Source organism: Triturus cristatus, chromosome 3_2, assembly GCF_964204655.1.
Source record: "Triturus cristatus chromosome 3_2, aTriCri1.1, whole genome shotgun sequence".
Lineage (NCBI taxonomy): Eukaryota > Metazoa > Chordata > Amphibia > Caudata > Salamandridae > Triturus > Triturus cristatus.
In genome coordinates, this window is record NC_140584.1 from 297,663,360 (window position 1) to 297,689,321 (window position 25,962).

General features: G+C 46.8%; 1 protein-coding gene across 5 annotated transcripts in view; it reads right to left on the bottom strand.

The window, feature by feature from the left end:
* Window positions 1-279: 279 nt before the first annotated feature.
* RCC1 (regulator of chromosome condensation 1) overlaps window positions 280-25,962 on the bottom strand; it is a 78,838-nt gene continuing 53,155 nt past the window's right edge. For 3 of the 5 annotated variants that reach the window (XM_085647666.1, XM_085647663.1, XM_085647664.1), the window contains one exon: window positions 280-1,750. In XM_085647666.1, coding sequence (XP_085503792.1) covers window positions 1,572-1,750 — 179 coding nt within the window. In that variant the 3' untranslated portion in view covers window positions 280-1,571. Of the gene's footprint in view, window positions 1,751-18,154; window positions 18,176-25,962 lie in introns of all 5 variants that reach the window. The other 2 variants (XM_085647665.1, XM_085647662.1) reach the window with 1 other exon arrangement.

Below are 25,962 nucleotides of genomic sequence, written 5' to 3' on the forward strand. Positions count from 1 at the left end.
TCAGCTTAAAAGACGACATTTCAGGCCAGTGTTCCATAATAACCCCAGGAATCTGAAATCCTTGAAGGTCAGGACTGCCTTGGGTTAAACGCTCTGCCCTCTGCTAGGAAATTTCCTCTCAATATTTAAACTTAGCCATAGATTAGTCGACCTCAGAAACCATTAAGCAGTAAATCCACATTGTTCCCCTGTCAAATGAAAGCAAATCAACACTTGGTGAAAAACAGTAAAGTGCACAGAACACGTTTTACACAACATAGTAAAAATAAAACAACCAGGTGCTTCAAAAAAAGCATATTTATTAAAAATGTCAAGATTTCCCAGGTTCCCCCACCCCCCTCCAAATCCCCATTCAAAATAGTTTACTCGTTCGTTAAAAAAATAACTTTTGATTGTTTGTTTTGTACAGAATGTAATACGTATTGCCGTTGGTAAACCCTAAGGAAACAGACAGAAAGGGAGGGTGCTCCTGTGGGACAGTGCGCATGGAGTACAAGGTGTATAAAATGGAGGCCACTCATACATCACGTCCCATTGCAAATGTGATCAGTCCAGAGGCTCAGTCCCTCACAACTATTAGTTAAATGCAGAAGGATCCTTCCTATTTGGGATTCGGGGAGACAGTGTGAAACTAAACTTTGCTTTTAGTACTGTTAAGAGGAAGGAGCCCCGGTGATGCAGCTTTAGATTCTTCAGCTAATCTAATGAGATGTGCAAAGTATCAGACATGGTAAGCCTGATTTCAATGACTAGTGGTCACTTTCCTTAACTTGATTGGCATAATTGACCACTCGCTCTAGATTTTCCAATGGTATGACTTTACTGCCAGCAAAAAGTACAATTAAAACAGACCTGGTGCGTTTAAGAAAGTGAGACAGAGGATGGAGGAAAAGGTGTGAAAACGTCTCTGCAGAACCTGAGAGAAATAGCAGAAAGGGCCATGGAAGCAGGAGATAGCCGAATATGAAGGTGGATTTATTGGCACAACCACTACGAAGGCCAGTTTTTAAAACTAAGTAGCTTTTCACCAGTTATGAAGGATGAACAATCGGCACAGGCCCATCCCCCACTTAGCATGAAAAATAAAATACACTTGCCAATATGAGGCAACGCTGGTGTAGTGTTCAGCGTGTCCACAAGGCAGAACAAGCTTTTGAACAAAATTGATAGCCAGAGGGCTTCGGTACGGTTCACGAAGTTAACTCGTAAAAAGTACTTTGACAGGGTGTCATCATGTAGCTTTGGTCTGCCAACTAGCTAGCATAAATTTGCATTGCAGTAAACGCGAAAGGAGTCTCATTTTGCGAGTGTAAAATCAATTATTGTACAGAGTCTCACAAAAAAGTATGACCAATAGCAAAAGAGCCGAGACTAAATTTTAGAGCCGAGTCTATTCTTGATAAAGATCCACCCAGGCATGCAGATATGTTAAGTTATTATTAGATTTTCTTTTTTAGAAGGAGCGAGCACATTTGTGATTAGTAGTCCACTGATCCAAAAGGAAAGCTACATTCGTTCAAATCTGTTGATAATGGGATTTCATCCAGAGTCCTTTGAATAGCAGGCAACCATCAACTCTGTTCCTCCTGGTCTCGAACTAGCAAGACTGTATGCTGTCCACCACTGGAAACTGACAGAACCACACGGTTTTCAAGCTGCTTCCCCACCATCTCAAATGGACTCCAGGCATCATCCTCCTCCCCAGTACCCAGCTGATAGTTGGTGCCCATGCCCCAAGAGAAGACTCGCCCTAAAAGAGAAAACAAAAGGGTGGTAAACATCAAGGGAACACCATCTTACATGCAAGATCACAAATCATTTGATCAAGGAAAGGACAAAATAAAATGGTGCACCTATGGTAGTAACAAGAAATGGTTAAACTACAAACACGGTTAGGATATGCCTCCGACAATAGGAGGTGATTTTTGAGAGAAAGGAGGACATGACTTTTGGAACCAAGTGTGTCACTGTAGAGGTCTCGATTGAAGAGACTAGCTTTGTTTTCCCAACAAAATCATAAAAATCTATACATAGTATTCAGAGGCGCTTTTGGTCAGTCCACTTCCTTCATTGGTCTGTTCGTGGGTCATTCATATTTTGTTTTTGCGCACAAATGGTACACAGCATGGGTCAGGTCACTTCATCCATTGGCTGTGTAGTATGAGAGTGACATTTGGTCTAAGGATATGTACACGGCCACCCGAAAAGGAGTGTATTTCAGCACTATGGTTGGTGTCTCTGAACCACTGTACAACTCATTTATAGGTTTGCCAACTTTTTATATAATGCATATGCAAATAAACTTCATGCTTGACAAACCAGACACTTTGGCATTGCCAATGCTCGTGGTTTAAGAACGGAGATCATGAGAAAAAGACCAGAACTAAAAAGAACTCCACATTTGGCTAATTAATTTCCATGAAGGTCCGCCACCCGACAGCCACCTTTTAGACTTGCACGCCTTGGGAAATCAGTTTTATTGCTAATCATACAGATTGTATCTGGTAATATAAGGAACTACTACAGTTCAATGTCCACACTTGTACACAAAAAATGCTTAATGATACAATATTTGTGAAAAGCAGCCAGTTTAATGGAGGGACATAGATATTATCCACGAAAAAGAAACTCATTAAATCCACGGAGCACAAGCAGTCCCAGTACTTGCTCTCCATTACGAGTAGTGTTTCAAATAAAGTTGGACCTTTAACACACACTTTTTAAAAATATATGTTTACACTTTATTTTCAGAGAAAATGATAGCCTTATTACTCTACAATTAGTTCATGCTCCTCACTTTGACACACACACACACACCACCTGGCATGTACAGCATGCGGTTGGTCTTGCAGGTCCTGCCCACACACTGGCGGACATTCTGATCTTGTCAGAGTCACAACACCTATTGGCTTCACCACGGAGTAAGCATGTCAATATAGTCTATAAAACTATAGAAAGCAGATCTTTGTCCAAAAATAACCCATATGTTCGAGGCATATGAGCTGCAGATTACACATTATGCATAGATTGCCATCTACTGTTGGGCCCGGATGTTTGCACTTGTTTTTGGCCTGGAAAGTCTTTGGAAGTCACAAGATAGGCGACTCCTCCTTAGGATGCTAGTGCACATGGGCATCGGCTACATCCTCAGATTGTTTTTTTCTGCCATCAGGCTCGGATGTGTTTATCGCACTCCAGTTCTGAACCGTTAGACTCCTTTCGACACTCAATCCTTCACCCTTTGACAGTATGGTCTCGATCGCGTTTTCCAATAGACGCAAGTCTAAACAGCTTCAAAGTCTTCAATTCCAGTCGTTGACGAAGGCCTTCTGGTCTACCTGGGCCTTATCTTCTGGCTCATGGAAAGGACACCATTCAAGAAGTGTCCTCAATGTAGGTCGAAGTTTCCCCACACCGATCTACATGAGGTGTGCAACCTCTGCCTGTCACTGGAGCACGAGGCCAGAGACTGTCCAGCTTGTGCCTCTTTCCGCTCCAAGAAGACCATTCGGGACCGACTGGCTCGAAGAACCATGGCCCGCTCGTCGGTATCCATAGACTACATCTTCCAGGAGCCAGAGAAGGCGTGGGTCAAAGAAGGCCTCATCAGCGCCTCCAAAGCAGAGGACTCCGACATCGAGGACATCACTCCAGCAAAACGGGTCGTAAGAGACGTCGACCCCGACCCTCCTTCTATACCATCTAAAAAGGCTTCGGTCACACCTTCACCTTTGGGCCCAGGTGTACACCGAGAGACTGCTTCCCATGGCCCGCCCTCGGGGCCGGCAAATAAGCCTACTAAGCCTTCAGGCGACTCGGGCTCGAGTCAGCCTATCCGTGCCAAACACTCACCGGCGCCGAAAAAGAAGCCGTCCTCCTCATCCACGCCAACCGCCGCTTCCACATCTAAGCACTCGGCACCGAAGACGAGCACCGGCTCCTCGACACCGAAACACTGAGCAGAGCAGAAACCTACCTCCAAAGGACTCACATGCTCCGGAGCCGAAAAAGGCCTCTGAACCGAAACAGGTTCCAATGGCCACAGAGACTGTAAAAACCCAAGGTTTGAAACCAAAAGAGTACAGAACCTCTACTAAGCCGGCACCGAAAAAACCTCCGGAACCGAAACTGTCGGCGCCGAGGGATCTGCCTCCTACAGAGGAACTGTTTAAACCATATCCAATTCAAAAAACCTCTTACAAAGGATCCTAAAACTGGTCACTTGACTCTTAGCTCCAAGAAAAGACCACTGGATACGCCTGCACCAGCTCCACCACCTAAAAAGAGGGACATTGCCACCTCTCCTCCAAGGATACCTTCTCTGGCTGCTCCTCCTCCTCCTCCACCACACCACCACTCTCCTACACCATCCCCTACTCCAGTGGATGATGACGATAACACCTCTGATGACACAGGGGGAGGGGGTGCGGGCCATCAGGCACTAGGGGACCCTAGTCCACCTGCTTCCCCCAGACCCCTGGGATGACTAACACGCCAGATGTCCCCAACATCCCACAGGACGTTCCTCTTTTAAATTTCAACTCCTCACTTATCCTCCTATACCCAATGTGGATTACCTGGTGGCCCGCTCACTCAATCTTTTGGTGCCTATCACAGTTGTTCTCGTGTATCGTCCCCCCCAATCTATGCCTTCCTTTGTTCCTTCCCTCCAGGACCTTCTGGCCACCTTGGTGGTCAATAACTCATCGGTCCTCTTGCTCGGCGATTTCAACTTCTGGCCGGGCGATATTAGGGAAGACTCGTCCTCTAAAGATTTTTCTGCCACCCTTCACTGTCTGAATTTCACACCCTACGTCACAGCTCCCACTCATGTTCAGGGCCACACCCTACACCAAATTTGGTCTACTTGTTCTAATATTTCCCCTTTATTTCCCCCTGTGTCTCGTCGGATCATTTTAATATCTCGTTTTCCATTTCTCTGGGCATGGCTGCTAAGCCCTCCCTTCCTAAAAATCTCTTAGCCCGAAATTGGAATTCGATCGACCTCGACGCTCTCACGCTCACTCTGGCTTCCTCTGCCCCGGCTCTCAACGACCTCCCCCTTGACTCCCAAGCTGAGACCGTTCGCACTTGGCTCGCTTCTTCTTGCGACCTAGTTGCCCCGCTCAGAAAGGTCAAAAAAGGTTCGTCCCCATGACGCTCACAAGTGGTTCTCTCCCGAGCTTAAAGTGCTCAAACTCGATCTTAGGCGATCGGAACGCCTTTGGAGACGCAACTACAGTCCATCTCGGCGCGTCAAATACAAATCTCTTCTCACGGAATACAAAAAAGCGATCACTGCAGCCAAAACCGCTTACTTTACTGAGAAAGTGGCTTTAGCTGCCAATAAGCCTCGGGAAATATTCTCCCTGGTTCACGCCCTAGCCACTTCTGATCGCTCCACCCCCGGTCCCGTTCCCTCACAAACCCTCTGCTCCTTACTCAATGATTTTTTCATTAACAAAATCTTGAAGATCAAAGCCCACATTCCCCCTGTGTCCCAACCCTGCCTTGTCGTCCCCCCAGCCCTCCTCCTCTCTCTTCTTTTGTCTCCTTTCCTCCTATTTCTTTTGAATTATTTTCTAAACTCCTGGCCAAAGTCAGGTCAGGCTCTCCGGCCGATTGTGCGCCAGCTCGTATTCTCAAAATCTTATTCACCTGCTGCTCTGCTCCCCCTCTTGCTCTTCTCAATTCTTCTTTGGCCTTGGGCTCGGTCCCTTCCTCTTTTAAATCTGCTATTGTCCTTCCCATCTTAAAAAAAACTGGTCTGGATCCTTCACTTCTTTCTAACTTTCGTCCCATTTCCCTTCTCCCATATCTTGGAAAAATTCTGGAAGCACATGTCACCTCTTGCCTCTCCTCCTATGTCGAGCAGAATGGCTTATTGGCATCTCACCAGGCTGGATTCCGCCCGGGTCATTCCACGGAGGTGGTAGTCCTGGCGGTTCTGGATGAGCTCAAAGGGAAAGCCGATCTCAATCTTACTCAAGCCCTGGTCCTCCTCGACTTGTCCGCTGCATTTGACACGGTCGACCACTCCATCCTTCTCGACCGTGTCAGATCAGCTGGTATTCGGGGTGTGGCCTTTTCCTGGATAGCGTCTTTTCTTCGGGAAAGGTCCCAGGCGATCCATCTCTCTGGCTTTTCGGCCCCCTCCCGCCCGGTTACCTGTGGCGTTCCCCAGGGCTCTTCTCTTTCCCCTTTACTTTTCAATCTTTACATCCAACCCCTCATTACTTCCCTTCTTGAGCTGGGGGTCTCTGTTTATAACTATGCCGATGACCTTCAGCTCATCTTTGATTTATCCTCCTCTTCTGATTCCCTTCCCAAATTGTGTTCCACTTTAGTTTTTATTTCTGAGTGGATGAGCGCCAACCATCTGAAACTCAATCCTGACAAGACGGAACTTGTCCTCACGGGTGGCCCCTCTAACCCTTGGTCCCCTGCACATTGGCCCCTCTCCTTTGGCCCCCCACCCTCACCTGTCCCCTCTGTCCGTACTCTTGGCATCAAAGTCAGCCATGACCTTTCGATGCATAGTCAGATCAGCTCCGTCGTTTCTTCTTGTTTTCTGTCCCTTCGTCTCATCCGGAAGATCTCACGGTTCTTTTCCACTGACGCCCTCAAAACCATAGTATTGGCTCTTGTCATCTCCCGCATCGACTATGGAAATGGCCTGTATGCAGGCATTCCTGTTTTTCAATCTCGCCGACTTCAGGCCATTCAAAATCAAGCTGCTCGCCTTATTCTTTCCCTTCCTAAATTTTCTCACATCACTCCCGCACTCAAATCTCTTCACTGGCTTCCTGTTCACTTTCGATCTTTCTTTAAATTGGCCTGTTTAGCCTTTCAGGCTCATTCCCGTACTGCTCCCCTTTTCATCACCGCTCTCATTTCTTCTTATGCCCCTTGTCACACCCTTCGCTGCTCCTCTGTCTCTCTTGCACATCCCCCGTTTTCGTAAATCCAGAACCGGGGGCACTCGCCTTTCGGTTCTGGCCCCTCAGCTCTGGAATAGTCTTCCTCTTTCTATTCGTTCTATCCCCATTTATTCCCATTTTCGTAAAGCTTTAAAAACCTCTCTCTTCTCTCAGGCTTTCTCTCCCTAACTCTTCGGTCTGATTTATGTGAGTCTTGATCAGGTTTTAGCGCCAGGAAGCCGCTTGGCCGCAGTGCGCTTTATCAAATACTTTTTTCATTTCATTTCAGGATGACTTCTACCCTTCCAGGCCCCCCCCCCAAGAGGACACCATGGGCTTTAACCAGCTTGTCCACAGAGCTGCCTACTACCACGGGGTTGAACTACACACAGACCCCGTGGAGGAGGATTTCCTTATGCACACTTGATACCACACAATTGTCCACCTCAATTTTACCCATGCTTAAAGGGGTCATCAAGCATGCCCCAGAGGTCTTCAAAGATCCTGTTAGATCTTAAGTCATTAACCCCAGGATCGAGAAAAAATATAAGGCTGCCCCTAATAACCCAGCTTACATTAAGGGCCCCGCACCACTAGACTCCCTCGTAGTCTCCAATGCTAGAAAGAGAGCCAATTCTCAGACATCAGGCGACGCCCCGCCACCAGATAAGGAGTCTAAACTCTTGGATGCCTCTGGCAAGAGAACAGCGTCGCAAGCAGCAAACATCTGGCACATCGCCAACACTCAGGCGCTATTAGCTAGGTATGATAGGGCACATTATGATGAACATGAGTCCCTAATGCAACAGCTCCCAAAGTGATACAAAAATAGGGCCAATGAACTCATACAAGAGGGTAAGATTATCACCAACACCTCCATCCGTTGTGCCCTAGACGTAGCAGATACCGCTTCAAAGGCAATAAACACAAAAGTGTCCTTTTGCGTAGGCATGCCTGGTTACGCATTTCAGGTTTTAAACCTGAAGTCTAAAGTTCCATCCTTAACCAACCATTTGATCAGGAACGCCTATTTGGCCCCAACGTAGACCTATCCCTTGAAAAAATGAAAGGACACGGACACTGCAAAATCTATGGGAGTTTTGCAGTCACAAGCTCCCAGACGTTCCTTTCGTCACTCATCCTACTAAAGCACCCCAAGAGGCTACTCAGATAGCCCCTCCACTTCTTACAAAGCTCCCACCCAGTCCACCTTCACCAGAGGTTACCAGAGAGGCGGCTACAGGGGCAACAATAACAAAGGCAGAGGCAAAACCAACACCGCTCTGCCTCCACCCCTACCCAATGACTTCCCTCCACTTCCCCCAGACCATTCCATTCCAGTAGGGGGAAGACTACAACAGTTCCCTTCCTGTCTGGACCACCATCACATCAGACAGGTGGGTGCAATAAATAATTCAAACCGGTTACTGTCTTGAACTTACCTCCACCCCCCCAAACATACCACCCAAACAGCTTCCAATGTCACACGAATATCTGTCACTGCTAAAACACGAGGTAATCTCCCTACTACAAAAAGGTGCAATAGAACTCATTCCCCTGCACCAGCAAAACACAGGAGTTTACTCCCTGTATTTTCTCATACCAAAGAAGGACAGCTCTCTGAGACCTATTCTAGAGCTCAGACCCCTAGACCTATACATTCACGCAGACCATTTCCATATGGTCACACTTCAGCAAGTCCTCCCTTTCACAGGGCGACTTCCTTGCTACCCTAGATCTCAAGGATGCCTACTTTCATATTCCCATTCACGCGGCTCACAGGAAGTAGCTCAGATTTGCCGTGGACAGGAACCACTATCAATTCAAACTACTCCCATTCGGAGTCACAACAGCACCACGGGTATTCACCAAGTGCCTAGCAGTAGTGGCAGCTCACATAAGACAACACATTCGCGTCTTCCGATATCTCGACAACTGGCTTATAAAAGCCAGCTCATACAACCAGTGTGTACAACACACTCACGCCACTATTCAACTACTCCACGACCTAGGGTTCACAGTAAACCACCTCAAGTCTCACCAACAACCCTCCCACATACAACAGTACCTAGGTGCCACAATAGACACCTCAACAGCGCTAGCCTATCCCAGTCCAGCCAGGATAGCAAGCATGCAGGCTCTCCTCACCAAATTTCAGCCGCAACACACTCTTCCAGCTCGAGTGTTCATGCAACTCATAGCGATGATGGCCTCGTGCATATTTAGAGTGCCTCACGCAAGACTCCAGATGCGTCCTCTACAAGAGTGCTTAGCATACCAATGGAACCAGGCTCAAGGTCAGCTAACAGATCTGGTGTTGGTAGACTCATCGCCCTCTGCAGTGGTGGAACACCAAGGACCTTTCCAAAAGGCGACCGTTCTTAGAGCCAGTTCCTCAGATAGTCATGACAGCGGACGCATCGCTCTCCGGCTGGGGAGCTCACCTACTACATCACACCATGCAGGGCAGGTGGACACCAACAAAAGTTACTCCACATCAACCACCTGGAGTTACTAGCCTTAAACGCATTCCAAAGGCAAATATCAAGCAACGCTGTCTTAGTCCGCACGGACAATATGACAGCCATGTACTACATCCAAAAACAAGGCGGGACACTCTGCAGCTAGCACAGAGCATATGGAGATAGGCTATACCTCAAAATATTTCTCCTAGCCCAACATGTCCCAGGAGTCCAAAACACCATTGCAGGTCTGTTAAGTCATCAAACGCAACAGATCCACGAGTGGGAACTTCATCCGCAGGTTCAACCGTTCTTTCAAATGTGGGGGCAACCACAGAGAGACGTTCACCACCCATGAAAACGCCAAATGCCCAAGCTTCGCCGCCAGATATCCACACCCATTGTCCAAAGGCAATGCAATATGGATGAACTGGTCAGGCAGATGTGTACGCTTTTCCGCCTCTCCCACTCATTCCACTGGTGGTGCACAAACTACAGCAACATTCACTGACTCATTCTAGTTGCTCCAACTTGGAACAGACAACCGTGGTACGTCACATTGCTGGAACAGTCTGTAGTTCTGCACCAAAAATTACACCTTGCCTCAACCCAGAACCATGGAGAGATCAGACACCCAGACCCAGCTCAGCTCAACCTTGCCATCTAGCTCATGAGGTCTTCGAATTCGGTTACCTTAACCTTCCCCCTGACTGTATGAACGTCATTAAAGAAGCTAGACGTCCCACCACTAGAGCCTGCTATGCTGCCAAGTGGAAACGTTTTGTGATCTATTGCTATAACAATAACATCAATCCCCCTAGACGTGTCTATCCAACACATCAAAGGTTACTTACTACACCTCCAAACGTGCAACTTAGCCAATACATCTATTAGGCAACATCTTGCTGCCATAGCGGCATATCTACAAAATAGACAGCGGCATATCTACAAAATAGACAGCAGCTATCACTTTTCAGAGTACCTGCAATAAAAGCCTTTATGGAAGGCCTCAAAAGAATAATTCCTCCCAGAGTACCACCTTCACCTGTGTGGAATGTGAACATCGCTCTCACACGTCTCATGGGTCCTCCCTTTGAACCTCTACATAAACGTGAGCTTCAATTCCTAACATGGAAAGTTGCTTTCCTAGTCGCCATTACCTCTCTACGGCGAGTTAAGCTACGGGCACTAACTATTCAGGAACCTTTTCTACAAATCCATTATAATAAGGTTGTTCTAACAAATCCTAAATTCCTTTCTAAAGTCATTTCTCCCTTCCACCTCAATCAGTCTTTAGAGTTGCCCGTATTTTTCTCGCAACCACAGACGGTCGCAGAAAGAGCTCTCCATACTTTAGATGTTAAGAGCATTGCTATATTACATCGAGAGAACACAACCCTTTCGTGAGACAAAACAACTTTGTGTCTCTCACCACCACACAAAGGCAACCCCATATCAAAATCGGGAATAGCTAGATGGATTGTTAAATGTATACAAATTTGTTACCACAAAGCAAAACATACTTTATCTGGTCCTCCTAAAGCCCACTCTACACGAAAGATAGGGGGCTTCCATGGCATTTTTAGGAAACATTCCCTTAGATGACATTTGCAGAGCAGCTACATGGTCTACATCGCACACATTCACAAAATACTATTGTGTAGATGTGCAAACAAAACCAGCTATTGTGGGCCAGGCTGTACTCAACACCATTTCAAACTACTGCAACAGATACTGGTGGTCGCCGCTAAGGAGGGGTACTGCTATACAATCTATGCATAGTGTGTAATCTGCAGCTCATATGCCTCGAACGGAATATGCTACTTACCAGTATGCATCTGTGTTTGGGATGTAGAGCTGCAGATCTACACACGCCCACCCACCTCCCCGGCTACCTTTATCTGTTCCAGTAAGATCTTATTTAGATAAACCATACATGGGCATATTTCCTGTTTCTTACTAAGCTTCATCATATCCCTGCTGGCGAAAAACAATCTGAGGATGGAGCCGATGCCCATGCGCACTAGCATCCTAAGGAGGAGTCCCCTATCTCGTGACTTCCAAAGACTTTCCGGGACAAAAACAAGTGCAAACATCCGGGCCCAACACCAGATGGCGATCTATGCATAGTGTGTAGATCTGCAGCTCTACATGCCAAGAACAGATCCATACTGGTAAGTAACATTCCTTTTCATCAACTGGATATTTCAGTAATTCCCGCATTGTTTACTATCAGTATTTTGTGGATGAAAAACATTAAAAGAAAGACTCCTCAGAAAAAGAAAATCTGAAGCTGAATATTTATCAGCTCACAAAATGCAATCATAAAAAAAAGCCTCAAGAAGGCCTTGCACTCCAGTTAAACAGCATTGAGCTCCTACTAGTAGTTTAAATAAAAAAACCTTGCTATGTTCTCCTAAGGTCATGGATTTAATGCCCCAAAAACACATATTTTAAAAATGTTGCTGCAGGGCTATTATGCTCCCTGCAGCCCCTTGTAGGCAGCTGGCTCTGCACACTATACCTCACTTTGGTATAGTATATGCAGAGTCCAGTGGGACCCCAATGTTAGCCAGAAGTAAAAGTAGATAGCACCTTACTCTCCATTTGTGTTAGCGTGGTCGAGCAGTAAGGCTTTATCAGAAGGTAGTGTTAAGCATTTGTTGTACACACAATCAGCAAATGATGACGTCACACACTCAAAGACTGAACTCAGACCAATTGGTTTTGCATAAAAATATTCTTTTAGTTATTTAATTCTCTAGAACTAAGCAAGCCTGGCACAGGTAAGCAATAAGTACTTTACCAATCCAAAAGACTTTATTCGGATAACAACGCATCCATAAGAGTAGAGCATATACAAGGAATAAGATCACAATAGAACAATTAAATAACATCAAATTCATAACATAGCGAGCAGTAAACAGATGAGCTACGTAACAAAAACAATTAGTGATGTGATCAAAATACATATTATGAATAGCAAAATAAGAGTATACTTCACGGGTCACACAGATTTGCGGGCCCCTATGTCTATTTGCAGTAATTCATCATTTTCCAATTTGAGTATGCAGCTGTGGGTGTCAGTTAACTTGATACGTCACATTTTTGAAAATGGGATTAGGAGCCATTGTGCATATCCATGTAGTATTTACAGAAGAATAGAAAATGTAATAGTGTCTCTCTGCTATGTCCATCACATGGACATGGCAGGGAAACAAGGTTTGCATTATACCGAAGGGGAAAACAGAGCAAATATCTTATAGTCCCAGCTTTTAGGTGAAAAAGACCTCTCTCCCAATGCGACATTGGTAATTCGATGTAGCTAGGTAAACAGTGTTCGGTTTGCTCAATGGGTATAAATTTAGCAACAGTTTGTTTCCCTCTCTAATCTTTCCGCACTATAAAGTGCGGACAGGGCTGACCTAAGGACTTTAATCTGCTGTCGCAACTGTGGTTGGGTTAAAAAACACAATCCTATAAAATTAACACTTTCCAAACTCTTAATACCCCAGCTAGCCATGGAATGTCCATCCCTTTATCGCGGCAAATCCAATCGTCTATTATGTTCCTTGTGAGGGATGCTTCGGGGTTTTTTCATTATGGCTAGCCAAAAAATAAAATAAAAAATGTGTGGAGATTGGCACACCCAAGAGTTTTCTACAAAATCAGTTTTCCTTTAATTGGACGCTAAAACTTTCAGCAATACACCAAACCTCTGCGCCATAGGTGGCTATTGGTATGCACTGTAACTTAAAAATCTTTTAAAAAGCCGGAATTGTCCCTGATCTTTTAGGACAGGGAGGCTAAGGACTATTAGAGGCCTTCGAGAACTTGTTTTTACAATACACCATGTGTTCAAACCAGGTACCATTCGCAGCGAACACCATCTCTAGGTAGGGAAAAGTGGCAGTGAAAGTTAATTTTTGGTTTCCCACAGAAATAGTTTAGGGGATATTTGCTTGGCCCACAAGACAAAAGATTTCCTAAAATTAGTGCATAAATGCAGACTAGTCATAAAATCTGTGAATCATAGTACTAAAGTGCGTAGTGCATTTGGTGTACGACCAATTAGAACTGCATCATCTGCGAATAAAAGCACCAGGAGGATTTTACATTTAATTCTGGGGAAGTCATCGTTGTGTAATCAATGATTTGTGCAAGTTATTTATGTAAATAATAAAAAGGAGGGGGGCTAGGACACACCCTTGCCTAACCCCTCTACCAACACTTGATATCATTGGACACCACAACCCCGCCACTGAACCCAACCCGCGCTTTCAGGTCCGTGTGAAGGTAGGCCAAAAAGTGAACAAGGACCTCATCCAAGCCGTAAGCTAGGAGAATGGACCATAGACGAGACCTGTTAAAGTCGAAGGCCGAGGTCTGGTCCATAAACAGATAAAGTGACTGGTGATGTGCAAAAGTATACTTTCCAATAATCAGATTAAGTTTTAAGATTTGCCCATTTGTGCCAATTTTACTCCTAAAACCTAGTTGGCATTGTTCTAAAATGTGATTATCCTCTGTCCAAATTAAAATTTTATTATATAAAACTCTGCCTAAAATTAAGGGTGTTGTCCATTAAGGAGATCGGCCTATAACAGCTAGGTTGCAAGCGATCACCCTTTTTAAAAATTGGGACAATGATGCTGGTGGTCCACGTCTTTGGCAGTGGGGGTTTCGTAAAAATTGTTGAACATTTAGCAGTAGTGGAGCCCAAATGTCGGGTTTATGTTTGATGAGGTCAATGGGCAGCCCACCAGGACCAGGGCTATATTGCCCACGCTCTGGCTTTTGGCCTCCTCGACCTCCGTTATCGATAATGGAACCCCAGATGGTACCCTATGGTTAAAGGGGTTAAGTTCTGGCGCAGGCGCCGAGTAAATTACGGCAAAGTGACTCTCCCAGGTTGCACTTGTTATATGTTGCAGCTTCTGGAGGTTAACGGCTGCCCCATTGTTCTTAAATCTTTAACAGCAGTTCAGCATATATTCCCATTTTTTAGGCTTGCATTAACAAGCGCATCCCTGTGTTCACTTAATTCTTCATTCCTATAAGCGATGGCCCGCTTGTACGTCAGCCTTGAAGACTTGACCAATGAGTTGCTCCTTGGGCTGTGTGACAAGGCCTTACGTAGCTGCCTGTTTGCAGCTGAGCACTCATGATAAAACCATCTAGGTTCTCGTACTGCGGCGATAGGTTTGGACAACAGGGATTTAATAGCTCCTCACAAAGTTTAGTGAAGGCAATAATTGTCTCGGGTGTGGATCTTGGGCCTCCAAACCGAGATACAGGGTCCGCTTTTTCCTGACCATTGTGCTAAATAGGTAACTATTATTAACGCCCCGCCATACCAATCTAAGGTTATCTGTAGACTGAAATTCCTGGCACTACATTCTATGTTAGGTGTTGGGGATAATCTTAATACTACTTGAATTGGATTGTGGTCCCCAAAAGTTGTGGCCATAGTTTCAGCAGGCTGGTTTCCAGGACAGGAGAGATAAAAAAAAACAATCAATTGTGGATCATTAGCCACTCCCTCTAAATGTCGGTTCAGGGGGGGAGCATTATCTTTTATAATAGCAGCAATCTCCATGACATTAGTTAGACTGTGATTGTTCAAATGGTCCACTAACTCCGTACCCCTGTTGCATATTTGACCGCTGCTATGTAGCGGTTTACTTGCCCGTGGTTGCGGTAACTTGGCGTTAATGTTGCCCCTAGGCAGATTCTAGTTAGTTTAAAACAGTGAGTTTTTGGATGAAGGCAATAAAAATTGAATTAAGATAAAGGACACCCTCCTGTTATATAGCTTGGAAGTGGTTTGTACATATGGTTTTGATGCTGCCACCTGCTGCGATGTTAACCTAAACGGATAATCCCCAAATGGTCGACCATACTTGGGGGCTGTTGCTTGGGCAGAATATGACATTCGAACTCCTCGATAAAGGAGTATTGGGTAGCTTATGTTTCTTGGAATAAAAGAATATTGTGCTCTCATAAGTTGTAACCAGTCGCGTTGATGAAGCTTAGAGTGCAGCCCCGCAACATTCCAGCTTAGGAATGCGAAGATCTGGGCTGGCTAAAACATTCATTGGTGTACGAGAGCTAGTGAACTTAGATGCGTGGGTGGGGATCCATCAATGAGGTCAGGGGCTTCCACAAGGGGCAATAGTCAGTCTTGAGTATCCAAACCAGAAAAGGCCTGAAACCTATTAGAGGTGGGGGTTTGGTGGGTCTCATTGAAGCAGGACCCGTGGTTTGGTTTGTAACTGTAACCAAGGGGTAGTGCACATATTTTAGTGCTATTAGATGTTGTTGGCTTGCAGGTCCTTCCTAGATGTCTCGCCAAAGATGGTCAACGAAAATTGATTACAATACAGTTCCCTTCAATGTTCTTTGTAATGCCCCAGCCCACCCAACTCTACGTGCCATGATAATGTCCTTCATTTCAGATACATGAAACCTCAATGCCTCAATAGCCAATCCGCGCATTTATTGCGTAATTGGACCCATGTCTCGTGCTGATCCCTCTTTAGGGTTGGTACCCCTGCCAGCACCAGCACAAAAGGGCAGGCAGCAGGTAGCAAGCTCAAGACATCTTGGTTTGCTATCGGGGTTACAGCTTGTAGGGGCTAAGGCATTACTACTCAGGCTGCCAGGCAAAATGTTCTGGTCTGCTCCATTGGATATGTATGATCCTTTAGCACTATCCCGGATGGAATGAGGGTGTGAAGTAGTAGTAGATTTAGCAATGGGTGCAATGCCATGCCTGTTAGGGGGCAACTGTAAACAACCCCTAGTTTGCCCGCGTGTCATGCGTGAATTACTTGCAGGGGCAATGGCTCGGACAGTTGGGGGTTGGGCTTCATGGTTTAGAATGCTTGTTGTTGCACCTTCGCTACCCCCTCAATCCACCCCTTCAGCGGCTACCATTTGTGCGTTCCCTGCTGGTTGACCAACACCCCCTGTAAGTAAAGCCAAATTACCTATACGGTCCTGTAATCAAGCAAACGTTTTGTCTAGGAGTTCATTAATTTGTTTGGTCACCAACGCAGTGGCAATATTGGCAACAGTGTCCAAGATTCGAGATATAGTGGCGCCTCAGTCTATTGATTGAGCAACTCAGTTTTGTGTTCTGTATTATCAGAGAAATCCGGGATTAAGGGAGTGCCAGTACCTCAACGGTGGCTATACTCAAGCAGAGGCAGGTTCGGGCGGGGGCAGTACGGGTAGGCTGCTTCCTTTTGGTACAGATCGGTTTCCCGCTCTTCCTCTTCCGTTTAGCGACAGGCATTTCCACAGGTGTAGCAGTATCAATTTCAGGTTGTGACACAGCTAAGAAAATTAAGTCTGGCCCGCTTGTGCTCCCGCTTGCAATTGGGAATTTATAAATTCTGGTTCCCTGGGGCTGAGGAGAGGGTGGATCTTGGGTATGATCAGTTAGTGTACCTCTGAAATTTGCAATGTCCGCCAGTCCCTCAATGCCCAGGAACATACGCCGTTCCGTGAGTTCAATTTAGCCCGAGACAATATTAACAACCCTCTCAAGCATGCTGTTAATGCTAGCAGTTATTGGGTGTGCTAGTGGTAGTATGGTGCTTTTTCCCCATAAACGCAACTCCGGAATGGACTGAAATAATGTCAATTGCAAGAGGGGGGAGGGGGGGGGGGGAACGGGACACCTGTAGGCTTTATCGGGGGTAGGTAAATCACTCACCCGTATTGTCACCAGTTTCCAATGCCAATATAAAGAGGGGTGGGCCAGCCCAGCCTCATCCAGTCTCGGACGGGCGCAGATGGGCCTGCTCTTGGCCTGGGCCCGCAAGCCCACCGGAGATCTTGTAGCGCCTCCGGGCCCGGGATACTGCGGTCTGTGGTGGCACGAGGGAGCCTGGGACTTGCAGTCCTGGTCCTGCTCCCTCCTTCTCAGTGACAGCACAAAACAAGGGCTTCCGACGGTGCCTAACCAACCCCCAGCAACCCAACTTACCTCTCCAAGTGGTGGTCGCACCCAGAAGACCTTCGTCCCAAGCCTGCAGTGTGTTTGCAAACCGGAGACTCCCCATTGAAAGCTACAGGGCGCCCAACGGCAAAAAGGCACTTTACACCCAGCCGCCCCAGTGCCACTGAGGGCGCACCTTTTGTGCTGGCTTGACACCCCCCCCCCCCCCATTTGTCCTGAGCTTAAGTCCAGGAGCTTTGTTCCCAAAACCCAGTGGCCTGCTCGTGAGCAGCAACCAACTGGAGGCCCCCTATCCCCCATTGGATAACATTGGGCAGCAGAACTCTGCACCCAGCCGCCCTAGTGCCACTGAGGGTGTAACAAGAGTACATCCTTGACCCCAGGGGACTCCTGAGTCAACCCCCAAATACCAACTCCCACAACTGAATACATACCATCGAACCTATAACCCTATTGTCTTCCATAGGATAACATTGACTTTTTTTTTTTCCTGTGAAAAGTTACTAAGTGTGGTGTTGGAAAATCTAAGAAACGCTTCAAAACTAACTAAACAAAAATGCTTTTACTTACCTGTTTACAGGAAATATCTCAGGGCAGTATCCAGGTATACTGCATAGTGTAAGGAAAGTAATCTGTAAAGTAATCTACTTGACATTCTTCTAAAAAGCCAATACAAAGTATATGTACAGTATATCAAAAGCATTGCATTACTAGTAGCTCTACTGTAATCAAATCAAAGTGCATATACAATTTCAATTCAAACTGTTGACAAACTGCATTACTACAGAAAAGTATTTGCTTACCTGTGCCAGTCTTGCTTGGTTCTAGAAAATAAAATAATTAAAAGAATATTTTTATACAAACCCAATTGGTCTGAAGTTCAGTCTTTTAGTTTGTGATATCAATTTCTGACTGTGTGTACAACAAATGCTTAACACTACCCTCCGATATTGCCAGCTGTGTTTGTGTTGGTTAAAATGCAATAAAAATATTTTTTTTTTTAAAAACTACCCTCCAATACAGCCTTACTGCTCGGCCACACTACCACAAATTTTGTGCAAGGTGCTATCTACTTTTACCTCTGCCTACCATTGGGGTTCCACTGGACTCTGCACACACTATACCTTACTTTGGTATAGTATATACAGAGCCAGCTTCCTACAACGGGTTACCCTCTGGGGCATTACGAGGCTGCGCATCTCCCACCCCAAAACAATGATTCATTAAACCCAACCCCCAAAGTCCTGATCACCCCTGGGAGGGGGTGCAGGAGGGGCAGTGTAAAAACAAAGTGCAAAAGAAGATTTTTTTTTATTTAAAAAAAATAGGTTTGGCGTGGGCGAGTGCTTGGGTGGGTGAGTGAGTGGCTGTATGTGTGAGTGGCTGTATAGGTAATTAAGTGGGTGTGGGACTGGCTGGCTATTTGGGTGAGTAACTGGTTGTATGCGTATCTGTATGCAAGAGTGACTGTATATGTAAGTGGGTGTGCGAGTGCTTGTATGGGTCTGTGAGTGGGTTATGAGAAGTTGTATAGGGGTGCGAGTGGTTCTGTGGATGATGTCATTTCAGGTCATCAGGGACTACACTGACCACGTCTTGAGTGATGTAATATGTGAGGTAATGTGCATTGCGGGGGGCATAAGTTATAGTTCGCTCAGGTAAATTCAGGCTGAATTTCTATGGTTTAGTAAGCGTGAGATCAGAGTCCAACTAGAACGTCCCGGTTATCTTTGTTTTTACTTAAGTGAATTTCAAAAGGTTTAAAAAAAAGTTATTTCCCATTTGTAGCCAGTAACCTTTGACAGTGAGCGAGTTTGAGTGGGTCTGGTAGTGGCTGCATAAGTGTCTCGCTGGTGCGAGCAGGTGCAAGAGTCTGAGTGGGCCTGAGTGCGAGAGTCCAGGATGTAAGTGGGTCTGTGAGTGGATGTGTGACTCAGTGGCTGTGTGTGGATGCGTAAATTCTGAGTGGGTGAATTTGTGTGGGTCAGTGGGTGCACAAGTCTGAGCGGGAGCGTGACTGTGGGTATGTGAGTGGATGCATGAGAGAGCAGGTGCGCGACTCAGTGGGTACGCGAGTGGATGCGGGAGTCGAGTGGGTGTGTGACTCTCAGTGGGTATGTGAGTGGATGCCTGAATCAGAGTGGGTTTGTGTGAGTCGGTGGGTGCATAACTAAGTGGGTGTGAGTGCGCCAGTCTGAGTGGGTGCATGACTCAGTAGGTCTGAGAGTGGATGCGTGGGTCTAAAAGTAGATGTCCGAATGTCTGTGGGTGCGTGAATGTGTGTGGGTCTGAATGAGTGCATGAATCTGAGTGGGTGTGAGTCTGCAAGCAGGTGAGCGAGTCCGAGGAGTGAACTGGGAATCGCGACTGGTCCGCGACTCCCCGCTTATGGGAAGGAAAAAACTGGTTTGCAGCATTTTTAAACTCATAAGGGGTCTCTTAGAGACCCCTACAATGCATCCATGGGGTCAGAGTACCTCCACCCTGACCGCTTCTATTGTATTTGTGAGAAAATACCTATTGTGACATGGTTAGCCTCCCACTTTTTGCCTGGAAATTATGTGGTTTCGATTATAGTGCACAGGGTCCTTGTCAACAAGGTCACCTGTGCCAGTGCTTCTTCCACAAAAGTGTTTCACAGCTAGCCCTTCAGGTCCCCTGTAATTCACTAGTAAAGGGTACCTGGGTACTTAGGGCATTGGGACTAAAGAGGGCTCCCAAGGGACCACTCACCTAGGCCATGCAGACAGCCACTGCAGCATGCATGCCCTGGTGCCAACAAAAACGAGAAAGCCCACACGACACTGCCTGTGTGCCATGCCAACTAGCACTACCTAAGGTACAGGCAGGTCACCCCTCTCGCAGGCCTTCCAGCCGTAAGGCAGAGTGCACTATATCATGTGGGGGCAGATCTGCATAAGCAGATATGCCCCTACAATATTTAAGTCTATTCTTAGATATGGTAAGGGCCAGGGCAGTCAAAGTACATGGGCTGGAAACTCAACAACTCAAGTTCCACAGAACCAGGATGGCTTCTCTGAACACAGAAGTGTTTGGTACCAAACTACTCCTCTCAAAACCACACTCAGTGTGGGATTTATTAACACATTTCAAGAACACCTCAGAACGGTCCCCTTAAAACCTACCAACTGGGAGGCGTGGCTTGAGCACACATGGAGTGAGACGTGTTCCAGCGAGTCTCCGCTCCAGCGCCTCCCGTAAAAGCCTTTCTTCCAGTCACCAGGCCCGGTTTGCAGCCTGCGGGGCCTGGATATCTACAGAGTGCTCGTTGGAGACATCTGCTGCTGCAGGGGCTGCTCGGGGGCTCCATTTCAGCCGAGCTCCTGGCCCTACGACAGTCTGATCTGCTCCGGCCGCCATTTTGAGCGCTGGCCGCAGCAGAGATTTGATTGGCGCCTGGCGGGCTTTCTTATCGCTCCGGAGTAGTGCTGGCGACAGCGGAGACATTTACCTGGGAGGGTAGACAGCGGGTTGGCCGGTCCCTACAGGAGGCGCAGCATCTCCTCCATCTTCCTGTTAACTGAATGATGACTTCCGGTCCTGTCGCGCACGTCCTATGGGCCCATTTCGGCCGGAGTGGTCCACTGTTCTTCCTCCTTGTTCCAGACGCCTCTCCAGGGATCTTGAATCATCTCAAGCTAAGCAGGAAGCCATCAACCAAGTTCTTTGACTGCCTCCCAGTCTCTCACAAACTAGTTGCCTTCTACATTGCGATGTGCCTGGCTAGGTTTTCACCTTGCTCCCAGTCCGGGGGGGGGGGGGCTGGGGGAGGAGGGTGTCTCCCGGACCGGACCTGGTGGCTGGATAAAGTTATGCTCTTCTTACATGTATGCCCGGGACGCTGCCGGCGGGGGCTCGCTACCCACTGTGTACCCACTGCCCCCCCTCTCCGGAGTACTATAGGAGAGTGACTTTTCCAAAATAGTCCGCCTTCAGGAGCCCGGACTATTCCGATTAGACTACATTGACTTGGCCCAGTTGGCCGGTTTTCACTTTATTCTTTTTCTTCTCTTTCCACTCTTCTGCTCCCCCTTCTAAAGGTTTTTTTCGGATGTGCCTTTCTCAGACACTGGGATGTGGTGTTATTTTTGGAATATATGGATGGACTATTGGTCACTGTGTGGGGTCAGCTGGCTCTTTACCCATATACTCTTTTTATTCTCTTTGCCACTGTCCTCATTGACCGGCCTCTACTCCTTTCCTGCGTGATCCTGGAGGGCTGTTGGTTTTCCAATCCTGGGATCTGTCTCCTTTAGCTTCCTTGGTATGTACCTGGTTGGGTTTGAGATTCGCTATGTTCTGCGATTTGCTACTGCTGCCTGGGCGTGCTGTCCCCCCCTCTCCCACACCATGACAACATGTCACATTCCTTTTCCTCAATGTAAAGGGACTCAACTCTCCTAATAAGCAGAGACAGGTTTGGCGCCATCTATTCAATACGATCCTGACGTGGTTTTCCTACAGGAGACCCATTTGCTTTCCTCTGACACTCACCTTATGTCCCAACGCAAATACCCAACCCAATTTTGAGCAAGCTCCTTGTCTAAGACTGGTGGTGTGGCAATCCTTTTCAAGCCTGGCTGGCGCGCGGGGTCCTCCCAGTGCATAGGTGACTAAGGCGGGAGGTTTCTTAAAATTGACATGGTTTGGGGCTGAGGCTCCTGTACTTCCGTTAATATATACGCCCCCCCCCACCAGAAACAGGATGCATTCTTGCACCAGCACCTTGGGACACATCATGGCTGGGGGCACCGCTCGCAAGTTTCACGATGCACCACCTCGTACCACACAGCAGTCCGGGCCAACCGACGCCAGCTCCTGCTAACCGGCTGTGTCGCCTGCACCACAACCTGCCAGCACTGCATCGACCACCATCTCGCCCTGCACCGTAAGCCTTGGTCTCACCGACGCCGACTGGACGATCGTCACAGAGCCGCTGCCTGCACCGCATCAAGAGGACACAGCACCATGCACCGCTTCCATTTTGCAACGCGACGGTTGTCACGACCGGCACACACCAATGTATCAGCCGCAACGCGATAGGTACTGTTACAGAGTCTGTTCACGCCTTCGCTGGCCCGTATCAATGCGGTCGACTGGAACTGTTAGACTGTTTGCAGCATCGTGGTAGCCCCGGACAGAGCAACCAACCGTATAAACTGTTTTTTTCAAGTATTCCTGCAAAGTATACCTTAAGTACTGTGTGGTGGATTTATCGTTTTGGTCTTGTTTTAAGTATATAAAATATTGGATATCTTTCTAAAACTGGTGGGGTGCCCTTTTGTAGTGTTTTCACTATATTACTGTTGGTTATATGCAGATGCTTTACACACTGCCTCTAGGATAAGATGAACTGTTCGTGCCAAGCTACCAAGGGGGTGAGTAGGGGTCATTTTAGGAGTGTTTCTCCCTTATCCTGACTAGAAGGAAGGATTCCTACTTGGACAAACGTGCAAACCCTTGCCAACTAGAGACACCCATTTCTAACAACGGTAGAGAAAGGTAAAAGAGCAGGGCTTCAATCACCCAGTCGTTAGTCTCAGAACAGTTTGGGGATTTAGTATGGTGTTTGAGCTTATAGTCCGACATTTGGCTTTAGTGTAAACTAGTCCCAAGCCATTGATGGGACTCATAACTCCATTCTCTATTTCTACAGTGAAAAGCGTCTAAGATAGTGTGCATATGAAATCAGAGTTGTGACAGATGAAAGGGCTGCCAATACGACTCAGCATGTGGCAGTTGAAGTTTCCCACATCTGTTAACATGTGCAAGTTGGCTAATTTGAGTATAGGCTTCTTGTTCTGCCCCAGCTATGCTTTCCATAGTGCAGAAAGTGTGTTGCAAATTCACCAAGATAAGCAGCAGTAGCATGACATACACACAGTTTAGGCAGGGCATTCTGTTCATCCCGATGGTTTGAACCAGTCCCCTAAGGGAGATTCTGCTGGGACAATCGGCCAAGGTCCCTCTGGATAGACTCAATGAGAGGGTTAAGATTGGCCTGGACCATATAATGGAGTGCTTTGCGGACTTTGATTTCCAGGTAGTTGAGCCTGTGTGTAGTCTGTCAAAATGGTTAGGATACTAATGCTCCTTTGGTCATCTCAATCAACGGAAGAGCCTCACACTGACTCCAGTTAATTTCATGGCCGAAAAAGGCCATTATGAGGTCCAACAGAGAAGGGATCAATTGCCAAGGATTAGAAAGCATGGGGAAAATATGTACATACAAGAGCGTCTTTTGTTTGCCCCCCTGGGGTCTGTATCTCTGTGATCATAAAGTCTGCTCTTATTGCTCTGGCTTGTGGTAAGTGCCAAGGCGAAGAGGAAGGGCGATAAGGGGCATCCTTTCTGGTTCTTCATATGTCAATCCCTGGGGAAACTTTCCCTAATTCCTATTACTCAGTCAGTGGCGTAACGAAGCTTGAAGTGGGGGGCCCACCTGCAAAGCGCATGAAGGAGGCCCCCCCATGCTCCGGACCCAGAGAGGAGCAGTCAGGTGCACTGTGCACAGTGCCGAGGAGGCCCCTGGAGCTCTGGAACCCCCAGCACTGCAGGGGCTATTGTTACGCACTATTCTCACTCAGAACATAGTCCCATTCAACTCCGTCAGAAGGTCTCCGCATCCAATGATTCAGCCACCTTCATATCTTGATCATTTTACACTTGCCATAATACATGGCAGAGCAACCATAGGTGTGATGCAGAAGATTGAGCAGGATGTATTGGCACTGGCAAGAGGTTAACTAAGTCAGTTGCTAATATTTTAGCATAAAGGTTATTGTTGCCATTTATTAGCGAGATTTATCTGCAACTTCTGCACTGCGCTGGTTCTTTGCCTGGCTTTAGGATAGGGGAGACGTTGGCTCTACTGAACTCTGGTAAGGGTTGTGTACCGGAGGTTATTTCTGCAAACAATGTATGCAGTAATGGGAACAGCAAGGTCCTTAGATTCAAATAACTTTAAAGCTGAAGCAGTCCGGCAGTTCTATAGGAATTAATTGCAAATGGGATAAAGTAACTGGAAGGGGCCCTATGCTGTGAACTGGCGGTCAGCCAACTGACCCTTAGAATCTCTTAGCTTTGGCTGGGTTACGGAGATTACTTCTCCACGAGCATGACAAAGCAGGTACAGTCCCTCTTCTTTGCTAGCCACCAAGTTCAGCAGGTAGAGTCCACGCCAGGGCAGCCTCTATGCCGGTTCCATGATGCAGAGTGGTAATCTTACAGTCCAGCCAAGATCTGAGTTCTGGGTGCCCTTTTTATGCTCAGAAAATGGGCTCAGTACAGACCCGGTCAATGGCCAATGGGCTACCGGGTTCCCTCCCTCCTGATTACCACTTCCTGTCAAGTGTGGCATCTGGGTATCCCATGATACACCATTCGGTCCATTACAAGCATGGCAGTACCCCCTCTTTCATCATCCAGCGCTCCCGAGCCCAACATTGAAGTGTAGCTACCAAAGGGGTTATACACCCCAGAAAAAATGGTTTGACAGCATGTTACCACTCTCTTTCCCAGGTGCCATCCAGTCTGCCTAAACATTGAGGCTGCTCCTCTCTTAAGTGTTCCCCATTTGTTCTTCTTGCTTTGAAGCTCAACGTTTGGGTCAACACCCATGTGGCTTCCTGCAGGAGGGAGGTAACATCTCCAGTAAAGGCCCCTACTGTCTCCTTTCTGAGAGCCGTCAGCCCATTTCCCTAAGAGGGCAGAGAGGTTTAAGCTCCGGTTTATGCTCCTTGAGCAACCATTAAGGGCATAGAAGACTAAAGGCAATAAAGTGGCAACTAACTGGTTACATTAAATTTGACTTTAGAATCAAGTCGGGCTTAATATAATAAATTGTTTGATACCTTGGATTACCAACTTTGGTTGCACCATTCAGGATTTAGCATAGATTAGGTGTCTGCTTCTAATCATGCACTCCCCGGAGATACCAAGACTTTCCACACTAAATAAGTCAGTTTTACTGCAAGAACACATAAAATATATGTTCTGCCTATAAAATAAGCCCACCGGCAGGGTGCAGCATGCCATATTGGTGAATTACACAGGTTTCAGGGGGAGACTACTTTTCTATTGCTTTAAATGGCAAAGTCGGGCTAGCAGTTTGAAACTGCTCTCCCAGTCTGCAATGGCAGACTAGACTGGTAGACTTGTTTTACCTTTGTCACACCTAGGGTGGCAAAGCCAGTGCAGCAATCCTTGGGGTGACTCTACGTACAGGGTCTAGATATCACAGATAAGTTAGCCTGCGCAAATTGAGTATAGCCAAAGTCACATACATGTTTTAGGGTCAGGGCACTGGCACGGAGGTCTGGTTAGCATGCCTCAGTCGAAAAACCAGCATCCTCAGTCCAAAAAACCCTGGGTGTGGCCATGCAAAAAGACAGCTCCTTACAATGCCAGTCTGTTTGGTTTGCGTGTGCCTCTGGGATTTGTTCAAGCAGGGGTCTTCGATTAGGTTCCAGTCACCACCTATTAAGATTTTGTTACTTGGCAAGGAGATTAACAATCTTATAAAGTCTTTAAAGAATGTGTGCTTGTCTCAAGCAGGGCATTGGTTGATCCTACTATCGCCATCATATGC